The sequence below is a fragment of the Chelonoidis abingdonii genome, chromosome 9 (genome assembly GCF_003597395.2).
Source record: "Chelonoidis abingdonii isolate Lonesome George chromosome 9, CheloAbing_2.0, whole genome shotgun sequence".
In the NCBI taxonomy this organism is placed as follows: Eukaryota; Metazoa; Chordata; order Testudines; family Testudinidae; genus Chelonoidis; species Chelonoidis abingdonii.
Window position 1 is genome coordinate 29,876,897 of NC_133777.1, and position 23,206 is coordinate 29,900,102.

General features: G+C 47.8%; 1 protein-coding gene across 3 annotated transcripts in view; it reads right to left on the bottom strand.

Annotated features, from left to right (window-relative positions):
- The window catches only part of SEC14L5 (SEC14 like lipid binding 5), a 982,653-nt gene extending 959,916 nt beyond the window's left edge, over positions 1-22,737 (bottom strand). For all 3 annotated transcript variants that reach the window (XM_075069291.1, XM_075069290.1, XM_032770699.2), the window contains exons 1-5: positions 22,666-22,737; positions 5,123-5,272; positions 4,854-4,985; positions 2,108-2,236; positions 883-1,102 (exon numbers count right to left, since the gene is read on the bottom strand). In XM_075069291.1, coding sequence (XP_074925392.1) covers positions 883-1,102; positions 2,108-2,236; positions 4,854-4,985; positions 5,123-5,272; positions 22,666-22,728 — 694 coding nt within the window. In that variant the 5' untranslated portion in view covers positions 22,729-22,737. The remainder of the gene's footprint in view (positions 1-882; positions 1,103-2,107; positions 2,237-4,853; positions 4,986-5,122; positions 5,273-22,665) is intronic.
- Positions 22,738-23,206: the final 469 nt, after the last annotated feature.

Sequence of the window (23,206 nt, forward strand, 5' to 3'; positions counted from 1 at the left end):
GCACAACAGGGATCACGTGCCTAGAAAACACGCTGCTGCCCCTCAGTCCTACAGCAGAAATGAGCCTTCCTAAGTGCACCCTCACCGCAGATCATAGGCACCGTCTCTGTGGGTGCTCCACGGCTGGAGCACCCACAGAAAAAATAGTGGGTGCTCAGCACCCTCCAGCTACAGCTGATCTGGAGTGCCCCCACCAAACAGCTGATCAAGGGCTTGGGGAGGGGACAGAGTGAGCATTGAGCATCCCTGGGGAAAACTAAGTCAGCAGCTATGCCACAGATCCAGCCAAGCTGGGAAGCAGACACACAACAGAATGGAAAAAGAGGACAGCTGGGAGAGCCATACAAAGCTGGCAGTTCAAGAGCAGAGATATGTGAAGAAAAGGAAGCCAATAATCCCCCCGGCTCTTCACATGGCTGCTAAGTAGAGTTCTCCACTTCTATAGCACCTTTCATCTCAAAGCACTTTACCAATATTAATTGTGCCTTCGAGCTTCCTTAGCCAGTGGGTAAGTATTCAAACCATTTTACAGATTGGTAAATTAAGGTATAGAGAAGCTACATGACCAAGGCCAGGCAGGAACAGAACCCAGGAGTCCCAGATCTGTTTCCTGCTCTAGCTGCACTAATAGAGCAGCTGTTCTCAAAGTTCCTGGAGACATATCCCAATTGCAAGGGCCAGGGATCCTGAGTTAAAGCTCCCAATGTTGCAGGTGTCACTGCAATGCTACAATAACCTCTCACTTCCTTCTGTTTAGGCAGACACTTTCACACTGGGCTGGAGCCTTTTCCTACAGTCAGGCTGCAGGAGCTTCAAGAGTTAAGTGGCAGAAAAATCCCAGTGTGAGACCCAGAAGGTCGCCACTGCCTGGGGATAACATACCATCAGGGCTAGCCGTCTCTGCAGCAGGGCAGGAGCTGCCTGGCTGCTCTTTGGTAGTTCCATGCATGCAGGACTCTGCTGGCACAATACCAGGGTTGTGTCCCACAGCCAGGGCCCTCTTTTCCTTCTGTCTGCTCACTGGTGGAGGTGTCCACCGGGGGATGAAGGTGATGCCCTGGGAGATCAGCTCCTTCAGGTAATGCTCGATCACCTCCTTGCCCTAGAAATGAAGGCTTGCATTAGAGAGAGAAACCCTGTGGGAAAGGATTCCTAATGCTCCAAGAGATCAGTGTCCCAGCCATAAGCAGGAAGGGGGAAGTTTCCCTAGCCCAGAGAAGGAGCACATTCCCGTATTTAATGGCCTCATGCAGCAGCTTTAGAGCAAGGCAGAAAGGAGCAGAATGGACCATGTGGGGAATGTTTTACTAGCATGTGAAAGGCACTCTCTAGATAAGAGAAAACATGCTGTTACTCAGAAGAACGCCTGAGCTAAGAACAGATTTGGGTTCAGGCGAGGTGAAAAAAACAGCGTCAGTCAGCCCTACACCTCTCACCTGTTTGCTGCACTGCTCCCCTGCAACCCTAAACCCAGGGAAAAGGCCGTCAAATCAAACTAACATCTCCTCCAAGACAACACCATTGCACTGCCCAGATCCTGTCAGAGTGGAATCTTTAGTGGAATGAAACTAGCAAGCACCCAGGGCTTGTCCTTCCTGTGTGTGTATTCAGAAAGGCGGCTTACTGTGTGGGGACACTGGTCAGGGAGTGACTCCAGGGAGCCTGGACTGCACATGAAACGTAGCCTTCACCCAGAATAATTCCCTTACAACCTCTGCATGGAGATATCCAAATGAACAGACTGTTTTGCTTGTTGGATAGTGGCTTAATCTCCACTCTCTACCACTGAGACTGAGAGACCCAGGGCAGGGCCCAGATGCTCCTTAGAGCTGTGTTCTCTCTCTATTGAGGATGAAACTCAGACAACAGCGAGGTGAAGGGACTTATTCAAGGCAACGGCAGAGGGGAGAGTTGGCCATAGAACCTAGGTCTCCTGCTGATTCCCACTCCCTTGATCTACCCATTAGAGAACATTGCATCTCATGACCCTTCACGCTCACTGCCATGGCAACCTTGGACCCGAGGAGCCATTTTACTTCCCCACTTCTAATGGGCTGTGGACACTTGAGCTGCACTTCTTGGAGCTAGGGGGAAAGCCAGCTCTCACCCGCTTGATGTTGGCAGTGTACTGCTTCATGGCAATTTTCTCCACTGTGTTTTCAAAGCCAAAGAACGACTTGATGTCAAGAGACGCAGACTGTTCGAAGCACGTCCACTCTTCATTCTCAGGGTGAACCTAAACACAGACAAAGACAGGCCTGGGGTCACACAGCCTGCCAGGCAGTAATGGGGCTGTTCACTCTCCCAGGCTGCAGACCAGGGGGCTTCCTGCAGGATGTAGGTCCGTCAGCACTTAGTGATCTGATTAATCTGGACTGCGACGCTCAATATGACAGCAGCGTTAGGACACATCTGTTAGGATGGGATTCTCCCCACCCAAGGAAATCAAGACTAAACCTACCTCTGCTGCTTGGCTCCCCAAATGGTAATGGCAGGAGCAGAAGAGCATTACAACAGTGCCGAGAGCATTTAATCAAAGCCATAGTGCTAGACGCAGTATGTGCACGTAGCAAGAGATGGTCACTGAAGCAAACCCACAGCCAAACCAGGGCTGCTCGCTCAGCTGCCCCTCCAGCAGAGCCTGCAGTGACTCTGCCTTCAGGCATGCAGCAGCAGCTTGTCCCTGAGCAGAGACTGGGTCATCTATTTCCCCAAGCCGACCAGAGCTGTTGATCTGTCTATGCAACAGCATTGCCTGGCCAGGAACCCTCCTGCTGCCTCACAGCATAACACTCTCCAGCCTGCTCTTGATCTTGTTCCTTCCCCAGCCTTGCCTGAGCCTGGTTCCGGGTCTTCTCCTTGAACTATTCCGACCTCACTTCAGCCCTTGAGCCTTCTGACCCTCAGACTCTGACTACCCAGCTTTAGACTTTGGCCTGCACCTGGACTCCAGCTATGGTACTGACTTGGCTTGTCCCTGGACTCTGATCTCTGTTCTAGCACTACCCTCAGCCCAGCCCTGACCCTATAGCCGGCTTTGGCCTCCACTCCAACTGCTAGGCCTGATTTCCAAGAGGAAGCACCTGACAGTCATTGCCACTGCCCCAAACAGTTCACAAGGTAAATAGATAAGACAGAATGAAGGAAGGGGGGACTTATCCTCCCTTGTTGGACAGATGGGAAAAGGGTACCCAGAAATTAAATGACTCACCCCAAGTTGCCCAGGAAGCCTGTGGCAGAGCTAGGAACTAAATCCAGGTCTCTTGAGTCTCAGCCACTACCTTAATCACAGAACTTCCTTCCTCTCTAGGCAGTCTCCCTGCATTCTTTTCCTCAAGGAAAACACCCACGTAGCTCTTATCTCTATCCCTTGTGAAGGAGTCTGCCTTTCCCCTTATGTGTTACTGTTTTAGCCCAGTAAGAGTACAAAAGAACCCCACCCCATGCACATAGAGATTGGTAAAGAACAGAGTCCCCATAGGGATTATAGGCAGCAGCCAGAGAAAGATCTTATTTCTCCAAGGACCACTGCTGAGGTTGAAACATGAGAAAAAACTGTTCCCTGTACACTCCTACAATTAAGAGGAAATGGGCAAAAGTAGACAGCAGGAGCATCTCAAGGATGCAAACAAGTAGTTCCTCCCTTCCAGAAAGCAGACAGAGCTTGGAAACCTAGCAGTTAACCTTCCTTCCAGAGTGGTTCAAGACCCACAGGTAACACAGTGCAGTCAAAGAGATCCCAGTAGCATGAAATTTGGCACTGGTGCATGCGCACACACACAGAATCACTGCTAGGCTCACCGAGCAGCATCTCAACACAGTCAGCAGCTGAGATAGACCCACAGTGACAGCAAAGGAAAAACCTGATCCATCATCATTTTCATGACCACCACACAAATGTTCCATTGGTCCTGGCCCTGGCGGCCCAGTGAAATTGGGGGACAGGGGTTGGGCAGGGGGTTAAGTTATTTGCTTCCCTCAAGCCACAGTCATTGCAAGCTTCTTTGATTCCAAGAAGCTGCACTAATATACAAGTGCTGACAGGGCAGGTAAGTAACATGATCTGGACTTTTGTTTAGGAAACATGGTGAGGTATCAGATTGCTTCCAGAAATAGAGGACGCTATTTTTAATGGTGATTGAACCCCTGTGGCTCAGATGGACTGGTACGGTACACACACTCGACAAGTGGAACACGCTGGGTGACGTCTTCTCAGGACACAGATAAGCAGCACAAGAGCTTTATCTAAATGATCGACACAGGAGCAATCTGGAAGTCCCGGGAACAGAAAGAGCACGACAGGGAAGCCAGGAACTGTGCTCGTTTGGGAGCAGCATGAGAATTCAGCTGCCACAACTACCTCCCCTACCCACCACCTCAACTTCCCATCACAATAAGTACTCGGGGCTCCTCCCTAAACTGCTAGAATCCTGCCAAGGCCAAACCCCAACACTGGCCAGACATCCTTCTTAACTCTAATCCTAAACCCAGAGAACTATGGGAACACGTTATACCAAATCTAGAGCCCCACCTGCCTCCCCTTGCTCTCTGATCTCACTCCAGGACCTAATGTTCCACCCAAGGCAAGGTAACTCCTTCCCCCCAGATGAGCTAGCTGCTGAGCACTCCCACCTTTGGGAGTCCCTTCAGGTGCCCATCAAATAGGAGTCCCCAATCCAGGTCAACAGGCTTTCAAGTCACATTGGATTACAGCCCAGCATCCACACTCTTCGGAGCACCCTCCCCTGGCTGTTAGCCCAAGGTGGAAGGCTTCCGCCACGGTCACTCAGCTGCTCTGGCTCACCGCACGGCCAAGAGGAAAAGGAAGACTGCTTGGGAAGAGAGGCACTTACCGAGTAGCTACAGGTCTCAAGGACGACAACACGATTGGCAAAGGTCTCATTGTGAGCCTCAATGAGGAGCGTTCGCTCCTTCCAGTTTACGGTGTTCTTCTGTATGAAAAAGACGTATTCTACCCCAGCAATCTGAGAAGGAAGGAAGGAAGAACAAAGCCATACAGGACGTTAGGAGATGTGAGAGCAATCACCACGGCTCCAGCCTCTACTGCCGAAAGCAGCAGACACAAGGAAGCCTGGAGACACTGTGTGCATTAGGCTCTCACCTTCTTCAGCAGCCGTGGAGCGTCCACATTCAGCTTGCAGCTCCGTTCAACAATATGAACAGCTCCATCATCACTCTTGGATTCCTGAAGGATCTCACTGCCCAGGAAGACAGGGATCTCTGGGCATGTGGGAAAGCGCTTCTCGTAAGCCTAGGAGATGCAGTGAAGAATAAGGCTATGTGTACACTGGAAGTGCTGCAGCTGTGCCGCCTTAGCACTATAATGTAGACACTTACAACAGTGCAATCGTAAATCCACCTCTCCAAGATATACTAGCTAAGTCAATGGAGTCTACACGAGGCCTTAGGTCAGCTAAACTACATCTCTCAGGGGAGTGATACCTAACTTTGTAGTGTAGACCAGCCCTGAGCCTCAGACACCGGGCCATTCACAAAGACCTCTGCTGACAGGTCACAGAGCTACAAAATCCCCTTCATCTCAGAAAAGAGGAGCTAATGCAGAGATTACGTTTAGTGCAGCACACAACTGCACACCAATTTTTACTAAAACAGGGCTTAGTTAATCCCTAGGAAGGTTGTGGAATCTGTCATGGGAGGTTTGAGAACAGGATAACAAACACCTGTCAGGGATAGTCTAGATCAGTGGTCCCCAGACTGTGGGGCACAATCCTATAGGGGGACATAGAGGAACATTCAGGGGGGGAGAGACGGGTGTAACAGGCCTCGGGAGTGGGGAGAGAGCTCTGGCCAGTCCCAGTCTGCTCCCAGTTCCACCCTTTGCTCCACACCCGAGTCAGCTCTGGTCCCAGCCACAGCTCCACTCCTCCCATTCCTCTGGCCCCAGCCACAACTCTGCCCTCATTCCCTCTCCATCTCTAGCCCCAGGTCCGCTGTCAGCCCAAGCTCTTCTGCCAAGGAAGCTATGGCTGTGCAGTAATAGACGGGAGGGGTGCAGTTTCCATTATCGGTAAGGTGGTGGGGGAAGAGCACAACAGGAACATGTTAGCTAGCGGGGTCCCTCCAGGTTATGTTGTTATGTGAGGTATCTGGGAGCCAGGTGATTGTGGGTTGGCAAAACGGTGTTCCACCTCTAGGAGACCAGAGCTACAATCCTATCAGGTCAGAAGTAAGACAATTACATAAGTTTCCATCTTCTCCCAACCCTCCTTCCTCCCAGTTTTGGGCATGTCCCAGAAGTATTACCTGACTGAACAGCAGTCTCAAGAGGCCAGAACCGGAATAGCTGCAAGTCAGAATTGAAGTGCCTTAGCAGAGCTGTGCATGGCACCAGGAACACAATAGCAGGGGATTAAGAATGAAGCGTCTGTGTGATACTTGCACTACATTAGCACTAGAAAAGTGGGGCTGGAAAGGACCTCAAGAGGTCATCTAGTCCACCCGCCCACTCCCTAGCTGAGGCAGGACCAAGTAAACCTTGACCATCCCTGACAAGTGTTTGTCCAATCTGTTCTTAAAAAACCTCCAGTGATTGGGATTCTACAACCTCCCTTGGAAGCCTAGTCCACAGCTTAACTAACTTTTTATAGCAGTGGTCCCCAAACTTTTCACATCACACCCCCATTATCCTAGTCTGCATGTCCCCCCTCTGGAGCTGGGGGCAGGGCCGTGGCTTAGGGGGTGTTTGGACAGGGGTAAGCCACAGCTTGGGGCAAGTCTGAGGTGGGAGAAGGACTGCAGCCTGGAGCCAAGGCTGGGACCGGGAGCAGAGCCGCAGCCAGGTCACTCATTAGTCATCTTTTCTCAAGACAAAATACTCCCAGTTTAACCTTTCCTCATAGGTCAGGTTTTCTAAACCTTTTATCATTTTGGTTGCTGTGCTCTCCAATTTGTCCACATCCTTCTGAAAGTGCGGTACCCAGAACTATACACACAACTCCAGCTCAGGCCTCACCAGGGCCGAGTAGAGCAGGACAATTGCCTGCCCTGTGTTACATGCGACACTCCTGCTAATACACCCCAGAATGCTATTAGCCTTTTCTCTTTGCAACTGCATCACACTGTTGACTCTCATTCAATTTGTGATCCACTGTAAACCCCAGGTCCTCTTCAGCAGTACTCCCACCTACCCACTTATTCACCATTTGTATGTATGCTTTAGATTTTACCTTCCTAAGTGTAGCACTTTGCACTTGTATTTACTGAATTTCATCTTGCTCTGTAAATTTTTAATGCTAGTTTATCAGAAAGGCTCTTCCCAGCTACGGGCAGGTGCCAGGAGCAGAGTGGAGCAGGTGTCAAGAACTAGCTGCTGTTATTCCTTAGTCCGTTTTTATCTTTAGTCAAAAGCCTTCAGCAAAACTCAAGGGATCTACAAATTCTGTAGGAGTTTGCAAGGGATTAAACTTGCCATGTGACTGTGCAGCACAAAGGACCCCTGAACGGCAGCTGATAGCTAGAGCAGGTCCAGTTCATGTCCATCTGCCTTGAGCCTGTAGGCTTGGCTGTCTGAAGCCTTATCTAAGGCAAGGTTAAACTTCTGACTTCTCTATCGAGCTATCACAGGGGTTCTCAAACTGGGGGTTGGGACCCCTCAGGGGATCATGAGATTATTACATGGAGGGCTCCCGAGCTGTCAGCCTCCACCTCAAACCCCCACTTTACCTGCAGCATTTATAATGGTGTTAAATATATTTTAAAATGTTTTTAATTTATAAGAGGGGGTTCACAGGGGCTTGCTGTGTGAAAGGGGTCACCAGTATAAAAGTTTGAGAACCACTGAGCTAGCTGCTGAAGAGTTGTAGGGCAACGTGTGACTTCAGCAAACAGAGCCACATGGGTCAGGGAGGGGGTGGGGAGGCTCGAAGATGGGCCTGGTGATACTCAAATGGACAATATTTGTAATTTGCAGCCAGGCTTTTGAGCCATGCCAGTGCCAGCCTCGGACAGCGCAGCATGTGTCCTTGCTAGCAGCTGGGTCACTTTCCAGCTACTGTACTGGTTTGACACCCTGTGGCCATGCTCTTAGTCTGGTGAGGTGTGAAGTCATAACTGGGTTTTTGGTGTCTTTGCAGAGTGTTAACCCCAGCATGTGTAATAAATTATACAAGTCAGAAATGATGAGGGCAGGTGCCAGGTAATACTGCACCCTGGTGGCCCACAGGGTAGCTTGCAGCTTTCATTGGCCCAGTGTTGAGAATCTGATGCCAAGGAATAGCTGGGCTGAACTGCCTGAAGTAACTCTTGCCTAAATGCTCCAGGAAAAAAATATTTTGGGTTTGTATTTTTTCTCCAGGGGATAAAGAGGGCGAAAACAGTGATCTTGGGACAGGGAAGGTCATGAATTTGGAGGAGGGCGGGGGAAGCAGGGAATGTTAACCCCATCCTCCTCTTCCGTAAGAGAGATTGGTACGCTGACAATGGCAGGTTTCAGAGAGCAGGTAATTAGGGATGCATGCCTAACTCTCTGACCCTAGAACAAAGTGCAGCGTGGGAACCGGCTACCTGGGACCATCCTTTGGCAATGTCTGGCAGTTGTGAATAGGGTGACCAGATGTCCTGATTTTATAGGAACAGTCCTGATTTTGGGATCTCTTTCTTATATAGGCTCCTTTTACCCCCACCCCGTCCCAATTTTTTACTCTTGTTATATAGTCACCCTAGTTGTGAATATTCCTGTGAGTCTTGAAAACCTGTAGCAAATCAAGCTGCTTGAACAATAAGATGCCTTTGGCCAAGGAGCCAGTTTATCCTGTGGGCATGATTAGACCATTGGCGATTAGCCAATTGCTCTGGGAAACTTTTAATTTGCCTTAAAATGGCCTCTCCTCAAAAGAAAATGGCCTTAATGGGAGGCCTTACAGACCTGGGGAGATCTGCAGAGACTAATACATGACTTGATGAATATGCTAATAACAGGCAGAGGGTAAGTGAAGGATGTGAGCTTTGAAGGCCAGAATTCCACTCAGGATACTCTCTCTTCCTGTTCTGGATATCTGAGCTTGCTGACCGCCTGATGCCATTCCATTCAGAGATCTAAGAGCAGGGGAGCTGGAATGTGTCCTCAGAAGCCTGTGCTATTTTAAGGGCAGATGCTATTCCCAGCTGCAGGCCATACAACATAGGCAGTGGGAAGAAGTCAGCCTCCCAGACGCTGGGGGTGTATACACTGTTTTGGTAATTGGCAGCCCCCACACAGGCTGCGTTGTGCACATAATGATGTCTGAGATGATCTTATTTATGGTCATGTTATCTCCTTTCTGTGGTTGGTTGGCTGAAGGGACTAGCACTTCTGCATGACACAAGAGCGTCTTCCAAGTCCATCATATTTGCCAAAACCGACCATGAGCTCCTGGCAACTTAACCCAGTAGCCCTTGCATAGCCGAGTCCAGCCTCCATTGGCACCAATAGCAAAGAAGTCTGAAGGGATCCATGAGGCTGCTGCAAGAAAGAACCCTTTCCATCTTCCTCAGTTTGTCTGCCCAAGGGATCTCTACGCTGGAGTCATAAGCCCTTTGTACAGTACATGCTCCTGTTCAATTATTTTTTATTTCCAGTTGCACCCACTACCATACTAGGCACTTTCCATAAAACCTCAAGCAGGATGATCCGCTCTCCAAGGAGCTTGTAGGACAGAGACAAGTAGAGAGAAAAGTTAAGAGAAGGGGAGCAACTTGAAGGCAAGTCAGCTTGATTTACAGTAAGCAGCATGGCAGTGGGGTATTAGGAGGTACTCAAACATGGACAAAATTGGGGGGAGGCCTTGCAGATAAGCTTGGGGTAGGGGTGGCCCGTGCATAGGAGGCAAGACGAGGAGATGATGGGATGTGAAGCAGGCATGTAGTATAAAACTTGACATGGTTAGATGTATGTAATGGAGCTAAATTCGGAGGGGGAGGGGGGAAAATGGGTTTCACATTGTGTATTATTCCATTCTCTTCACTTAATGCCTTTCAGCAGAGGATTTCCAAGTGCTTCACAGAACTGAGTAGGAATAGAAAAATTTAAAATTCATGAAGTTGTTTTCACTTTTTTTTTTTTTTTTTTTTAAACTTTCCTCTGTAGTGTTGGTAATGCAAACTGCAGCATTGGGCTAGTGCAGGACTGGGTGCTGGGAGGAAGTGAAACTGACTAGTCTAGCTTCACTGTCCAAAGGAAGTAAAAGTCGAGGAAACAACTTGCATTGCTAGGGAACGTGTACAGTAATACACAGCATTTGCCTAAATTAAGAGATTGGATCAGCCCTCCCTTTATTGCTCGGTTTTACATCTCCTCCTGGAAGTCATTCCTGGTGTACTCAATCCTCACTCTCCAGGCTGGGTTACCCTACTGCCTCCTAAGAGGGGAGCTGGAACAGTAACTAAACCAGTGCTTCCAGCAAAGAGCCCAGACCAGCAGAGGGAGAGCACAGGGAACACAAGTCCCGTAGAAACAAAAGGAGGAGGCAAAAGACTGCACAACGTTGCCCAGTGCCACTTTCTTTCTAGGAAAGGCCCCTAACATGTGCTGTCTTTCAGGTATCAGGGTAACAAACACCTTCTCAGCACACCTCTTGGGATGAAGCATTAGTTCACTCAAAAGGGACACTAGCAACTTAAGTCACTGTATAAATCAACATGTCACTAACTATGTTAGCAATACAGATTGTTGGAACTGATCTTAAGATACTTTTCACTCCTGATGCTGTTTATTTTTGATACTCCAGGTAGCAGGGATCTCCTTCAGGGCCTATATGCTACACATATTGCTGCTCTGTCAACTCCTAAAATAATGAAAGATGACTAGTCAATTTCCTTTTGTTTATAGGCCAAATTTCTAGGCAGTGTTGCTTCCAGATTCTCATACACTAGTACATTATGCAATGCTGCAGGGGAGCAGTTCTCTGCCTAGCTGTTTCCTTGGGAAGGTCAAAGCCAATGCAACATTTTGCTTGGGCCAGAGGTTTGGTAAAAGCTAGTTTTCACAAAGTCTAACGATCAAGTCAAATTTGGCCTGAATACTGCCTCTTTAGTAAGAAAAAGCTGGTTTATCACTATGAATTCCAAAAAGGTAAAACATCTTAAAAGCAAAGGAGACACATTGTTTCTTTAATTCAGGCACAGATCTGGTACCAGGAATCCACTCTGCAACCTAGAGTAAAAACCACTACTGCTGCGCCTCCTCCTTCCCCCCATGGAATAGTTACTCCAGTAACAACAAGCTTAGAAACAGCAGCCACTGACTAATGAGTCACTCCTTCCTGTTAGAAGAAGGCACACAGCCCCTATGGAGGAACTAAGATAACGCTCCAAACATACTTCCTAAATAAGCTTTATCTCCTGGTTTGAGGAAGGATTCCTCTTCTACATGTCAACTTTAAGCTCTCTGCTAATCTTCGCTACACACCAACAGCAACTCTAAAAATACAGTGGGTCATGGCACCTGCCTGCGGGTCATGTGGAGGAGACATTGAAGAGCTGCGCCACAGTGCTCTGGTTGTCCCCATAAAGCACTGCTGACCTCTCTGGTACCCCTTTTATCACTGCAGAGAGATACAGGGCTGCGCTGCTAAGCTTTCACTGTCAGCAGCTAGACCCACCAGTGCATTTCTTCTCCAACTGGCAACAATCACAACCCCAAACGGGGAAAGAAGGGGTTTTGACATTAAGCAGCAGTTGCCACTCTTCATCCCTCCTCCCAAAAAATAAATCACTTAATGGAGTTGACGATGCAGAACAGAAAACAGCACAGCCAAATTGAACCCGAATGGGACTTAACGTTACCAGCCATAGTATTAGAAGAAGCTAACCTGCCTGCATTTGCCCTTCCAGCTCCTTACTGCAGTAATTCTTCCGAGTTTTTCCATGGAACAAGGCCCTTGAAGACATGGCTCTGCAGGCTCTGAACTAGCCAAGAGTTAAGTTCCTTTTGGCTCTGTAGATAATCCAACATGATTCAAGTGCTGAATAGAATCAAATGCATACAGCAATAAGCGATTTAGTCATCCTGTCCCGCTCCTTCCAGAGTGACCCACTTGGGACGAATACTCACTGAGCAAAGCATCACTCACCTCCAGCTTTCACTTCCCACAAATCCTCCAGCCTGAACCTGCCAAGGCTCCACACCAGAATCCAGGCCACAGACTGTGGAAATGCCTCTTCCAGCTACAATCAAGTTCCAGGGCTGACATTACCAGATCAGGAGAAAATCCCAGAGCAACTGATCTGAACAGCTGCAGCAGCTGTCTGGGCAACTCTGACCACTGAATACACCCGATTAGCCAAGTACTAATCTCACCATAACAATTCACAAAAGGATCTTTCCTTATGCTGCACACAGACACCTTACCCTTGAAACAGGTGTCTACAATAGTTGTCAATTCAGGCCTAATCTGTTCTATGGCCTTGTCTACCTCAGATGTTATAGCTCCAGCTTTCGCACTGTTTTCCCATCAACACAGCTCCACTGGTGGTAGGAACCGCGACAGAACCAGTGCAGTCAACCCATCAGTGGCCACCAACGTTCCAAGCAGCATAGACCTGATCCGGGCAGGGTTAGACAACTCTGTGCTTAGCACACTTGTGGCTGACTGGAGTCCTGTCTAGCACTACCATCAGAGAGCTGCAGCAACAGTGGAAAATAGAAGCACAAATCCTAACATGCACACCTGGCCTAAGAACTACCATGTTTTTGGAACCAAATTAGGACACCCATCTGACTGGATACAACCAATATGGCTGAGTTATGCCCACACAGCAGCTTTCCTCACAAACCAGTCACATGTCAGCCATGGTTGTAAGTCCACACTGCCAAGTGTGTGTCAGTGCACTACAGCATAAGCTGTTCTGCTATCCCAGACCAGCTCAGCATACACCACACACAGAACGACACCAGCAGCACGTGGAGCAATATGCCCTGTGACGTCCCACAGCACATAGCCAGAGGAAGGGAGTGGCCAGCCTGGTTCCATAAGCATGGTTAAGGGGCCCACCAAATACTGTTATGAGCTGGTTATAGCCCCAGACCTAGACACAGGGTTAGCTCCCACTGCTACTAAACAGAGGATTAGCCATGTTTACAGCCAGCCATACCACAACAGGTTACAAATTCATGTCACGTTATAGTGCTGGGAGAACCGCGGGGGACTCAAAGTGAGAGTACCACATGAGAAAGACATTTCTCTCCAGTAAAGGAAATTACACCCTCTAAAATCCTCGTGATCCCCCTGACAGGGGGTGGTGTAAGGGAGGGGAATGCCCCTTAAGCTAGTCTGTTCCTATTCCTCTTCTCCCAGCCTCCATATCCTCCCCCCAATCCTTTCCCCTTTCGTAGGATAAAGGTCTAGAGAGAAGGTGCATGTGACTTATAATTCCCCGTATCTGCAGTATCCCTCTCATTGACCCCCTCTCTTCAGGATAAGGGAGTAGACAATGCATTCCTGCCCACCCTCTGCCCTCCAGTATGCCCCAGAGAATGGGAACACATGCCCAGCGCATCTGATCTTACACAACTCCTCCTGCTTCTCCTCTGTGGGTTTTCATAACCCATCAGGCAAGTGACCTAGAAACAGATTACAAAACAGATGTGCCTCAGGAGTCCAGACTTGGATATTTCCGTCCGTAACAGCATGGACACTCAAGCACCAAAGCAGAGCAAGCAATAAAACTCCTCACCAGCGTAACTCTGCTGTACATGTGCAGACATTTCAGCCCAGAACCTGCTGAGTGGTTTCTGCATGCTCCGGTGAGGCAGCACTCAGAATTAGGTTATCTAGCCTCATACTGTACCAGAATATCCTCGAGGGGAACATTATCCTCTCAGCTCATGTAAGGAAACTGAAGGGGATTATATAGTAAGTCAGCACAGTGTTTCATAACAATTCCCAGGACAGCAGCTCTGGCTTTCTCCCCAAGCCAGTCACTTCTCTAAGGCTAGAGAGAGGCTTCACTAATTCCCCATTAGTACATGTTACTGCTGAAGTGACTGGTTTGGACCTTGCATGTTAGGAGACAGCTCCTTCAGCAGGCTGGGTAAAACGAGGTGAGTCAGCAATCTTCTTGCTTGTTCTCCGCTTGCATTGCCTCCAGAGCCATTCTGAAGGAGTCCCCTGCCTACCCAGGCAGCCATTTGTGAATGAGAGCTGACAGTTGGGCTCAGAGGAATTGTGCCTGCTTATATCTGCCAAATGTTGCTCCAGAGTGGTTCTGTGGATCCCACAGTGGGGCTGTCTGGAGCCAGTGGCATGAAAGAGAGCTGTTTTAGAAACAGGCCCAAGCACACAGATCAAGAAGGGAGAAAATGGAGGACAAATCACTGCATGCAGAACCCAGTTGGGGGTCTAGCAAGTGCGTGAAGGCTCGTCCACATCAGAAAAATTACCTTGCATTACAAAATAACCTGGAGGGGGCTCTGCTAGCTAACATGATGTTAAGCACTCATGTTTAGTGTTGTGCGAATGGGTCGTGAACAGTAGGATTCACCTTAGGGCCAACTGAGACCAGCTGACACCACATCAAAACACAACGTGTCCCTTCCTATGCTGAGTCACCTTTACCATTGTGCAAGTTCCCATGACTCCTCAAGCTTGTATTCTAGCTCAATGCAATCCTCCAGTGCAGAGGAGCCTTAGAGAGGGGTTCTGTGTTTGGGGAATGGGGGAAGGTATGATGTCGTTAAGTTTGGGGCTGAGAAACTCCAAAGCAGCATCCTCCCCACAGGAGAAGAGGGATGTTGCATTTCTCTTTAGTAGCCACTGACTCCAGAAAGAACTGTGACCCTCCCTCTTAGAATAAACTGCCTAGGGAGGTGGTGGAAGCTCCTTCACTGGAGGTTTTCAAAAAGAGGCTGGACAGTCATCTCTCTTGAATGGTTTAGCCACAACAAATCCTGCATCTTGACAGGACGTTAAACAAGATGATCCTTGCGGTCCTTTCTAACACTATGGTTCAGACATTGTGTCAACCACCATCCAAGGCTCGAAGAGAGTGAACTTTCTCCAGAAGTCCTTTCTGTGTCTGCTTAAGCCAGGCCGGCCCTTAGGGAGACCCTATGTGGTGACACATGGCAGCTCAGGTTCTCTGGGTTAGTCTGGGAGACCAACAAGGGCCATATGTGTGTCCAGCAGATGGAATAAAGAACCTTCATGATATTCATCATAAGAGAACCCTGTCTCTTGTCTACCCAAGGGTAACACAAGAGAAAACATGGGTGGGGTTGGGGGTGGAGGGAAGTGCAGAGGAGTCAGGACTCCACCAGGGGAAAAAACCCTCCAGAAAAACATGCAAAGCAGTTATGGAGATAGGCGAGAGCCTTCTGTGACTGAGAAAATAGTGGCAGTCTCTGGGCGGGAGCAGAAGTAAGAGATCCACTGGACTCCAGAGCTATAAACACTGATCTAGTGTTAGTGCCTTCTGGATGGGAGCCAAATGATCTGCCTCATTCCTTCAGACTCGGTGAAAGGAACGATTCAGTTAACACCAGCTGGTTATTACAATGCATCCACAACTGGGCAACACAGCAGACCTTCCAGGACCATGACGTGCGCTGTAGCTGGATGCCGCTAATTCTGGAAATCACCGACCTGCCCGATCTTCCATCCAGCAGGAAACATCATTCTAGTCAGGCTATTTGCTATCTAAATACAAACCTACCAAAGGTCCCCTTGATGCCAACGGGCAGAGGACACAGGGAGTGCAGCACCTAGGGTAGTACAGGGATCCCCTGCGTTGTATAGCTGCATAACAGTTCAAAGAGCAGCATGAGAGGTCTCCATCAAGCCAGTAGACCACTGCTCATCATAATCATTGTGAAATGTACATACAGATAATATTGAAAGAGTTAAGAGGAGAAAATGATGCTCTTAAGGTCTTGGCATTAAGGCAGGTCCCCAGCAGGTGACATAGCTTGGAGATGTTCCCTTCAGGCAGGAGGAGGTAGCTGAGACTCATCTCCCTGTCTATTTGCATACTGAGCCAGGTACACAGACACAGACTTCAAAAAAAAATTGACAGGATAAAAAAAACTGCAGGGGCTATTCTGTGTATGAATAAAGACAAAGGGCTGGGCTGGCATATCCTGGAGTGCATAGAGATACACAGAATCCTTCATTGAGGACGCAAACCAACAGTGTGCAGGTCTCATGAGAGAAGGGTCGCAGCCAGCCGGCTGCTACTTGAATCCCTGAGCCGTGTTAAACTAGTACTGGATTTCCCACAGACAGATATAAGTCCTGTGAGTTAAGTAGAGCAATGATCTGAGATGGACCTGGTATGCTGGGGTGTACTGCTCCTTTGGGAGCAGCAAAATTGTGCATACCATGAGTGCCCAGAGGCGAGACACTCCAGGGAGAAGCTCAGAGGGCTTTAATGTGCCTGTTGCTAAACTAGAGGGGAGTGTGCGTGTTGTACCTGGCTGGTGGAGTGGGGGAGCTGAATGCCAGGCACAGACAAGGCTTCCCTCACACTAAGGGTGGGTGGTAGTGGGTGCCTCCCAACCCTGGGTATCCCCAGGAAGCATTACACAGGTCAAGACATGATCAACCATCAGGATATGTTGGACTCTGCAAACAACCCTTCAGCAGTGGGGCCAGAAGCCACACTCTACTGAGGAATGATTGCTAGTTGGACAAATTTCCCATGTCCTACTTTGGGGAAAATCTGGTACCTTGGAGAAGGAAGGTAGTGAAGCAAAGCACCCAGGGGCAGCACGGCTCTTGGGGAGAGGAGCAGAGCAGGCCAGATGTACCCATTGGACACATACACACCAGTAAAAAGTTTGATCCAAGTTATTACAAATAAAATGCAGGAAAGTGCACATGCATCGCACCTTTGTGCGAGACAGAACAGTTTCAACCAGTCATTTCCAAAAGCTGCAGAGGGAATTCAGGTAGGCAGGACATAATCCGGATTGGCATTTGGCCAAGAAACTGTGGTTAACAAACTTACACTCTTACCAAAAGTGCCCTGCCTGAAATATTTAATACCCACAAGTGCCCAGGGTCCTCAATTTTACTTTGTCAATTGAGTTCTTCAGGGCAGGGATCATCTTCTCTTTAGGCACAATGTATCTAGTACAATGGGGCCCAAGCAGGTTTTTAGGCGCTACTGGAATACGAATAATAAGGACACCTCCAACAGTACAGTGCCCCCTAACGCCATGCCAAGGCATTGATTCAGTACTGATAAAAAGTACACCATCCCCCTGTGGTGACCTTAGAGCTCACCCATCCAGGTGCTAACATCCAGTGACCCTGCTCAGCTTGAGCTCACATCGTCACAGCACATGGTGATGTGTCTGCAAGCAAGAAAGAGAGCACAGACTGAAGGAAGAGAGTCTAGAGACACACTGTATGAACTCCTTCAGTGAAAGGAAACATATTCCTTTTGGGTGGATCTGCCCTAGAATTCATGTAGTTCTGGGGTCAGTCCCTCCCAACTATTCAAGTTGAATACTTCAAAGCCAACAGAAGTCTTAGCCCCAACACTGCCTCAGTACCACATACTAAGCATCAACAACAGAAGGCAGTTAAGGGAAAGATGTTTTTGATGTTCCCAAAAAAACATACATATTAAAGTCCAGAGTAAACAAATGCAACCAGCAGCTGTTTCAGAGCCCTGGATGAATCAAATAGCTGCTCTCAGCAAAGAGCATTTATCAAGCACTTCACATTCAGTACGTGGGAACCATCCTGCACCACCAGCTAGAGAGGAATGCATCAGAGGCGGTCTGTCCAGACTGATGCTGCTCACTCTCCTTAATAACGGAGGGGTATAGAAACTGGCCAAGCGAAGGCAGCTAAGACAGCGTGTCTAACCAGGACTGTCATTTTTGGTATCTGTCCAATGAGTAACTTGGGCATGAGGATGTCGTGCCGTTCATACCGCATCAGCACAACATGGTCCTGTGGCCTCAAACCATCAGGTCACACTGAAGCATGTCATAAAACAGCAGGACTTTTGTGGGCTCCAAAAAGTATTTCGAGACCCAATAGCTTCTCCCAGTCTCCAAGAATAATCCAGGAACTAATAGGGCAGGCTGGAGAGCGGAAGAGAGGAGACATCTTCCTATAAAATATTTGATATGGACCATTGTTGGATACAGGTATCCAGGTAAAAAGACCATTAGTCTGCACTCAGAAGGCAAATTTCCTAGAGAGTTTTAATTATTCCATTAAAATGAGACTTGGTTTCCCAAGTAACACCCATTTTGTAAGTACTGCACTGATCTATACCAGGCAATTTCATAAGCCATGTATGAGTTGCTCAGCTCCCGTCAATGTACAGGGACAGTTATTTTGAAACCCTCTTTCTGCCTCTTGCTCATCTCAGATACCCCGGGCTAGTGTCAGCCAGAAATGCCATGTCAGACGCACTCTGAAAAGTGCGTCACTGTTTAGGTCACGCCAGCTCCTAAGGAACCTTGGAGCAGCGGGCAGACAGGCTGCTCGCTGCCAAGTGCCGTCATGTGAATGTTCTGCAACCGACAAGGGCAGATTGGGTAACATGCACCTGCAGGCAAGTGCTTCTCTGGCACTTCCTCAGTTATGGAGATGCTGCACTCAGAGCTCCATCCAAACTCTTCGGCTGCTCTGTACAGACCTCTCCCATCTGCTGCAGCATTCTAGCTGCTTTAGACTAGATTCCAGCTACTTAGAGACTGCTTTCCTTGCTGCAGCAGGAATTCTCTCCTGCTAACAGGATCCAAGCTTGAAAATGGAGGCTGCAGAAGCGTGTGTAACGTACCTTTCCATAAAAAATTCTGATTCTGCCAATCTAGACTTGCACTTTTAACCAGTTACGGACTCCTCAATCTTTCTACTGGGATGTATCAATACCATAAACTTTATAAAACACTGGGACTGCAGTTGACCTAGATAACCTTCCTGTTTGCACATCTTGTCATATAGATAACATGAGCCGTTGTTGTATCCATATGGGATTGATGGATCGATCCATGGATCCTATGAATAGATGCACTGAACCTGTCATTCTATTGCAAACAAACCCATAAAACAAACAGAACATTTGCTAGTCACCACCACACTTGCATGTTATACCGTTTTCTACCACCCTTTATCTTATCGAGTTAGATTGTAAGCTCTTAAGACTGTCTTACTATGCATCTGTGCAGCACCTGGCACAATACAAATGAGTTTTTGGGTCAGATAGAGGACTGTACATACCTTTCAACAACTGTGGCAGTGATCAGGGAAGGCATAATACAGAAGAGTTTAAACAAACAATTAGTCAATCTGTTTACACCCCAATATGTACCCTCCTTAAATGTGACCTGAAGCTTATATAAAGCTATTTAAAATCCAAGCTTCACAACAGAATCCACATGGGCACTGAGGAATTACAAATCAAAGCCAGACACAGCCCATTGTTATTATTTACTCTGGTTGAGTCCTTTAGGCCCTGCTGGGATTGGGGCCCTATTGTGCCGAGTGTGGTCCATACACTCCATACCCCACAACACTCACAGCCTGAATAGATAGGTAGTAGAATTATTCCCATTTTACAAACGGGGAACTGAGGCAAAGAGATGCAAAGCCCAAGGTCACATGGGGGATCTGTCATGGAATTAGAAGTTGAACTCAGGTCCCCTGCTTCCAAGCCCAATGCCTCAAGCACAAGATTATCTTTCCACCCCATGAACCACTGTATTGAATCACTGCACTCCAGAAAGTGTGCCTAGAGCATTTTGGGGCATCCCAATACCGAAGAGGATGAGATTGCCTGGCTTATGGTGACACGCGAGTATGAGCATAAGTGATGGCAAAGTCGTTTGCTGAAGAGCAAGTTTGTTTCATTTTACTCCCACTCTCCATGCGTAAGTGCCACCCAGTGACAGTTTAGCACTCTGCATCTGTGCTAAATGCTCACTGCCTCCCACACTAATGGAACATTCCATTTAAATCCGTCTAATAAGATAATTGAGACTGCACTGTGACTGATCCACTGTCACTAGAGTCAAACGTCAGCGTCTCTAGAATCTTTGTGACTTCCACCTTCACACTAACAGCACGTTATGACTGGCGGGGTGAGGACGCTGGGCCTCAGGAGATCTGGATTTCACTCCTGGCTCTGCCACAGACTCCCTGTGGTAGACAAGGTCATACAGAGTAAAGGCCTCACATGGGCCACTTGACCTTGGACAAGTAACTTCATCTCTGTGCCTCAGTTTTCCCCATCAGTAAAATGCACCTAATACCTTTGCAGAGATGACACAAAGCTTAGTTAGTCCTCTATATGTCTAATTAAATGTCACTTTCCATTCTCAAAGTCTTCAAACCCCAGGGAGCTAGCAGTTCTGTCAAGTAGAAAGCATCCTGAAACCAAAAGCAAAACAGAACTAAACCACTCAAAAATAAACCCATCAAGCCCTGGCCTCCAGGAGTTCTGCTAACAAGCTTACAAAGGATTTGTCTAGAGGCAAGCGTCCTTATATTAGCAGGCAATCTATTGCCTAGCATCTGGCATCTGGGCAATCCTGCTAAGATAGATTGTGATGGTGCTGAGAAGCACAAGTACATCTGGCATGCTAGTGCTGTTTGCATGTCTCTTTGCAATGAACGTTGCTGCATTGTTTAACAGAGGCTGCACAGAGTCAGCACGGAGGGAAGACACAGAAAGGTCCTACCACAGCAAGGTAGCTTCGTTAGCCTGGGATATGTTTTATCAATTTCCATAGCACACACAGCCCTGGCAGTTTGCTTCACAAGTTAGCAAGGACAGAAAGTGAATGAAAAGAATCAGTCCAAGCAACACTGAACAAAAGCAGGCCTTACGCTTTGCCTTTCACACTAGACTGGCTGTGAAGGAGTCTCCAGGGGACTTGATTCCTCAGTTTAGAAAGCACCACCACCATAATGGTGCATTGAAAATTTAGGAGCCAACTGCAAGAGCCTGCCAGCTAGTCTTAACTGCTGTGACAAGAGGCAGGATGAGAGGCTGGTTTGGATAACCAGGTCCCAGACCAGTCGTACAGTAATGTACCAGCTGTACATTTGGTAAGGCACTAGGGGCCACTACCGTCATGCAAGAATCCAGAAGTAGCAACGGGGCCAGTAGGAATTCAAGGCTGCAAACCATTCTAGGGAATTGTGCATACATCCTCCATCCATAAGTACACTTCAAACACATTCATCTAAATGTTTCCCCCGCTTTACTTACCATCTGTGTCAGATACTAGGAAAAGCTAGAGTCCTAGTTCAGTAGTAAGGGCACATGGAACATACTGGGGATGTTCCGACCCAAAAAGGCTCAGTCTTCTCGAGCAGCTACGCAGCCACTGAACAAGATGTGACAAGATGAACCCATATGTGGGCCTCTGGGCTGAATGTCTAGCTGCCCAGTGTTTCCCTCTGAAGTCTCCCAGAGCAAGACCCAAGCCCACCCAAGGGCCACTCAGCTCACTCCTTAGAGATCAGTAGCTGAATCAGAAATATCACATTAGGAGTAGCAGCAGAAGCCACCCAGCTATAGAACCAGAGCCCTTACCGTTACCCACCATGATAGGGATGGCATCACATAAGGTTGATTGGCCTTTTTTGAACTAGAAATTTTATCAAAATTTCAAAGAAAAAAAAATGGGAAATTTTGTTTGAAGAGATTCCCTACTTCTACCCTCCACTTTTTAACCAGCTCTAATCACACTTATCTACATAGTCCCGGTCTCATACACAGATCGCACATCAGATTGAGAAGGATCACAGAAATCTATGGAATCGGCTTATTGCCACTTTATTAATATTATTCCTTCACCATGGCAGTTTCTAAGCAAAAGGTTATTTGGGAAGGCTGGGAATATCCAAAGACGGTTCCTTAAACAAGGGCCTAACCAAGCACAGCTGGCTGCTTGCTCTTTCACAGGCACTGATAGCCTTTACCAACAACAGTCCCAATGGCTTTAAGAATCAGCCATGAAGGATGCACATCTCTCTTACAGATGGCTGCTCAGGGACCCACGCTCACACTCCCCTTCAGTGAAGCAAACAGGATAAAAAAAAAATTTAACCAGCACAGATGGCATGTTTTTTTCCTCTCCTTCTGACACTGTTCTCATGTCCATGGGAAAGAAATAAACTAATTTTACTAGAGTAAAAGAATACTTAGACTAACGCAGATTTTGATTATTTCTGGAGTATGGCAGTGAATGTAGAAGATTGCAATGGAAGGAAGAAGTCCGTGCCTCGAACTCACCCTAAAGAAAGTTCCTCTAAAATCAGTGGTGCCCAATCTCATTGCACAGGAGGATCATATAAACCTAGGCACACCCTTGTGTGGGCCAAGCAGATTCTACATATCTTAATAAGACTTAAAATATAAATCAGTATGGGTGACTTTAAGTTTAGCTTGTTTCATATGTATTTATATAGAAAACAGCCTATGTACAGTATTGTTTATTTAGGGACTTGTAAACATGACAAAAACCACTAACAAAATCGGCCATTAGTATATTGTACTGAAGCAGGCCGCAGGCCTTACAAGATGCTCTAGTGGGCCACGTACAGCTCGTGGACCCTGCTCGAAATAACCCATGATCTCACACTGGAGCCCCAACACCTCCCACCACCTGACGGACACCAGAGGTTGCAGTCTAGGGTTCAGCTGTAGGAGGAGAGGTAGAAGTGCAACATCACTCACCGCCATGACAAGCTCAAAGGGATATTTGTAGACTCGAACAGGGGACTGGTACTTCTGCACCATTTTTAACCGCACACCTGCAATAGGAAGGTAATAGTGGCTTTTAGATTTTTACACTGAACACTTCAATTCTAATAAGTATCATCATATATTTTGTAGTTTTCATCACTAGACCTTGAGGTGCTGTGCAAAAGGAGGACAGTATCATTATCCTCATTTTACAGATAGGGAAAATGAGGCACACAGAGGGGTGAAGTGATTTGCCTCAGGGTCACCCAGCAGGCCAGCAGCACAGTCAAGAATAGAACCCAGGTCTCCCTTGTCCCAGTGTAATGCTATACCCATTAGGCCACACTGTCTTGCATATAAGCAGTATACATTTCTGCTTCTCAACACCATTGCTGTGAATCCCACTTAGAGCTTAAATGCAGCTTGCAACAGTAGCACAAGTTCAGAACATGACACAGATTTGTAAGTCAAAGAGCTGCTAGACCATACCTGGGAGAATGAGACCCTTAGGCGGCTCACCAAGCCTGAATTC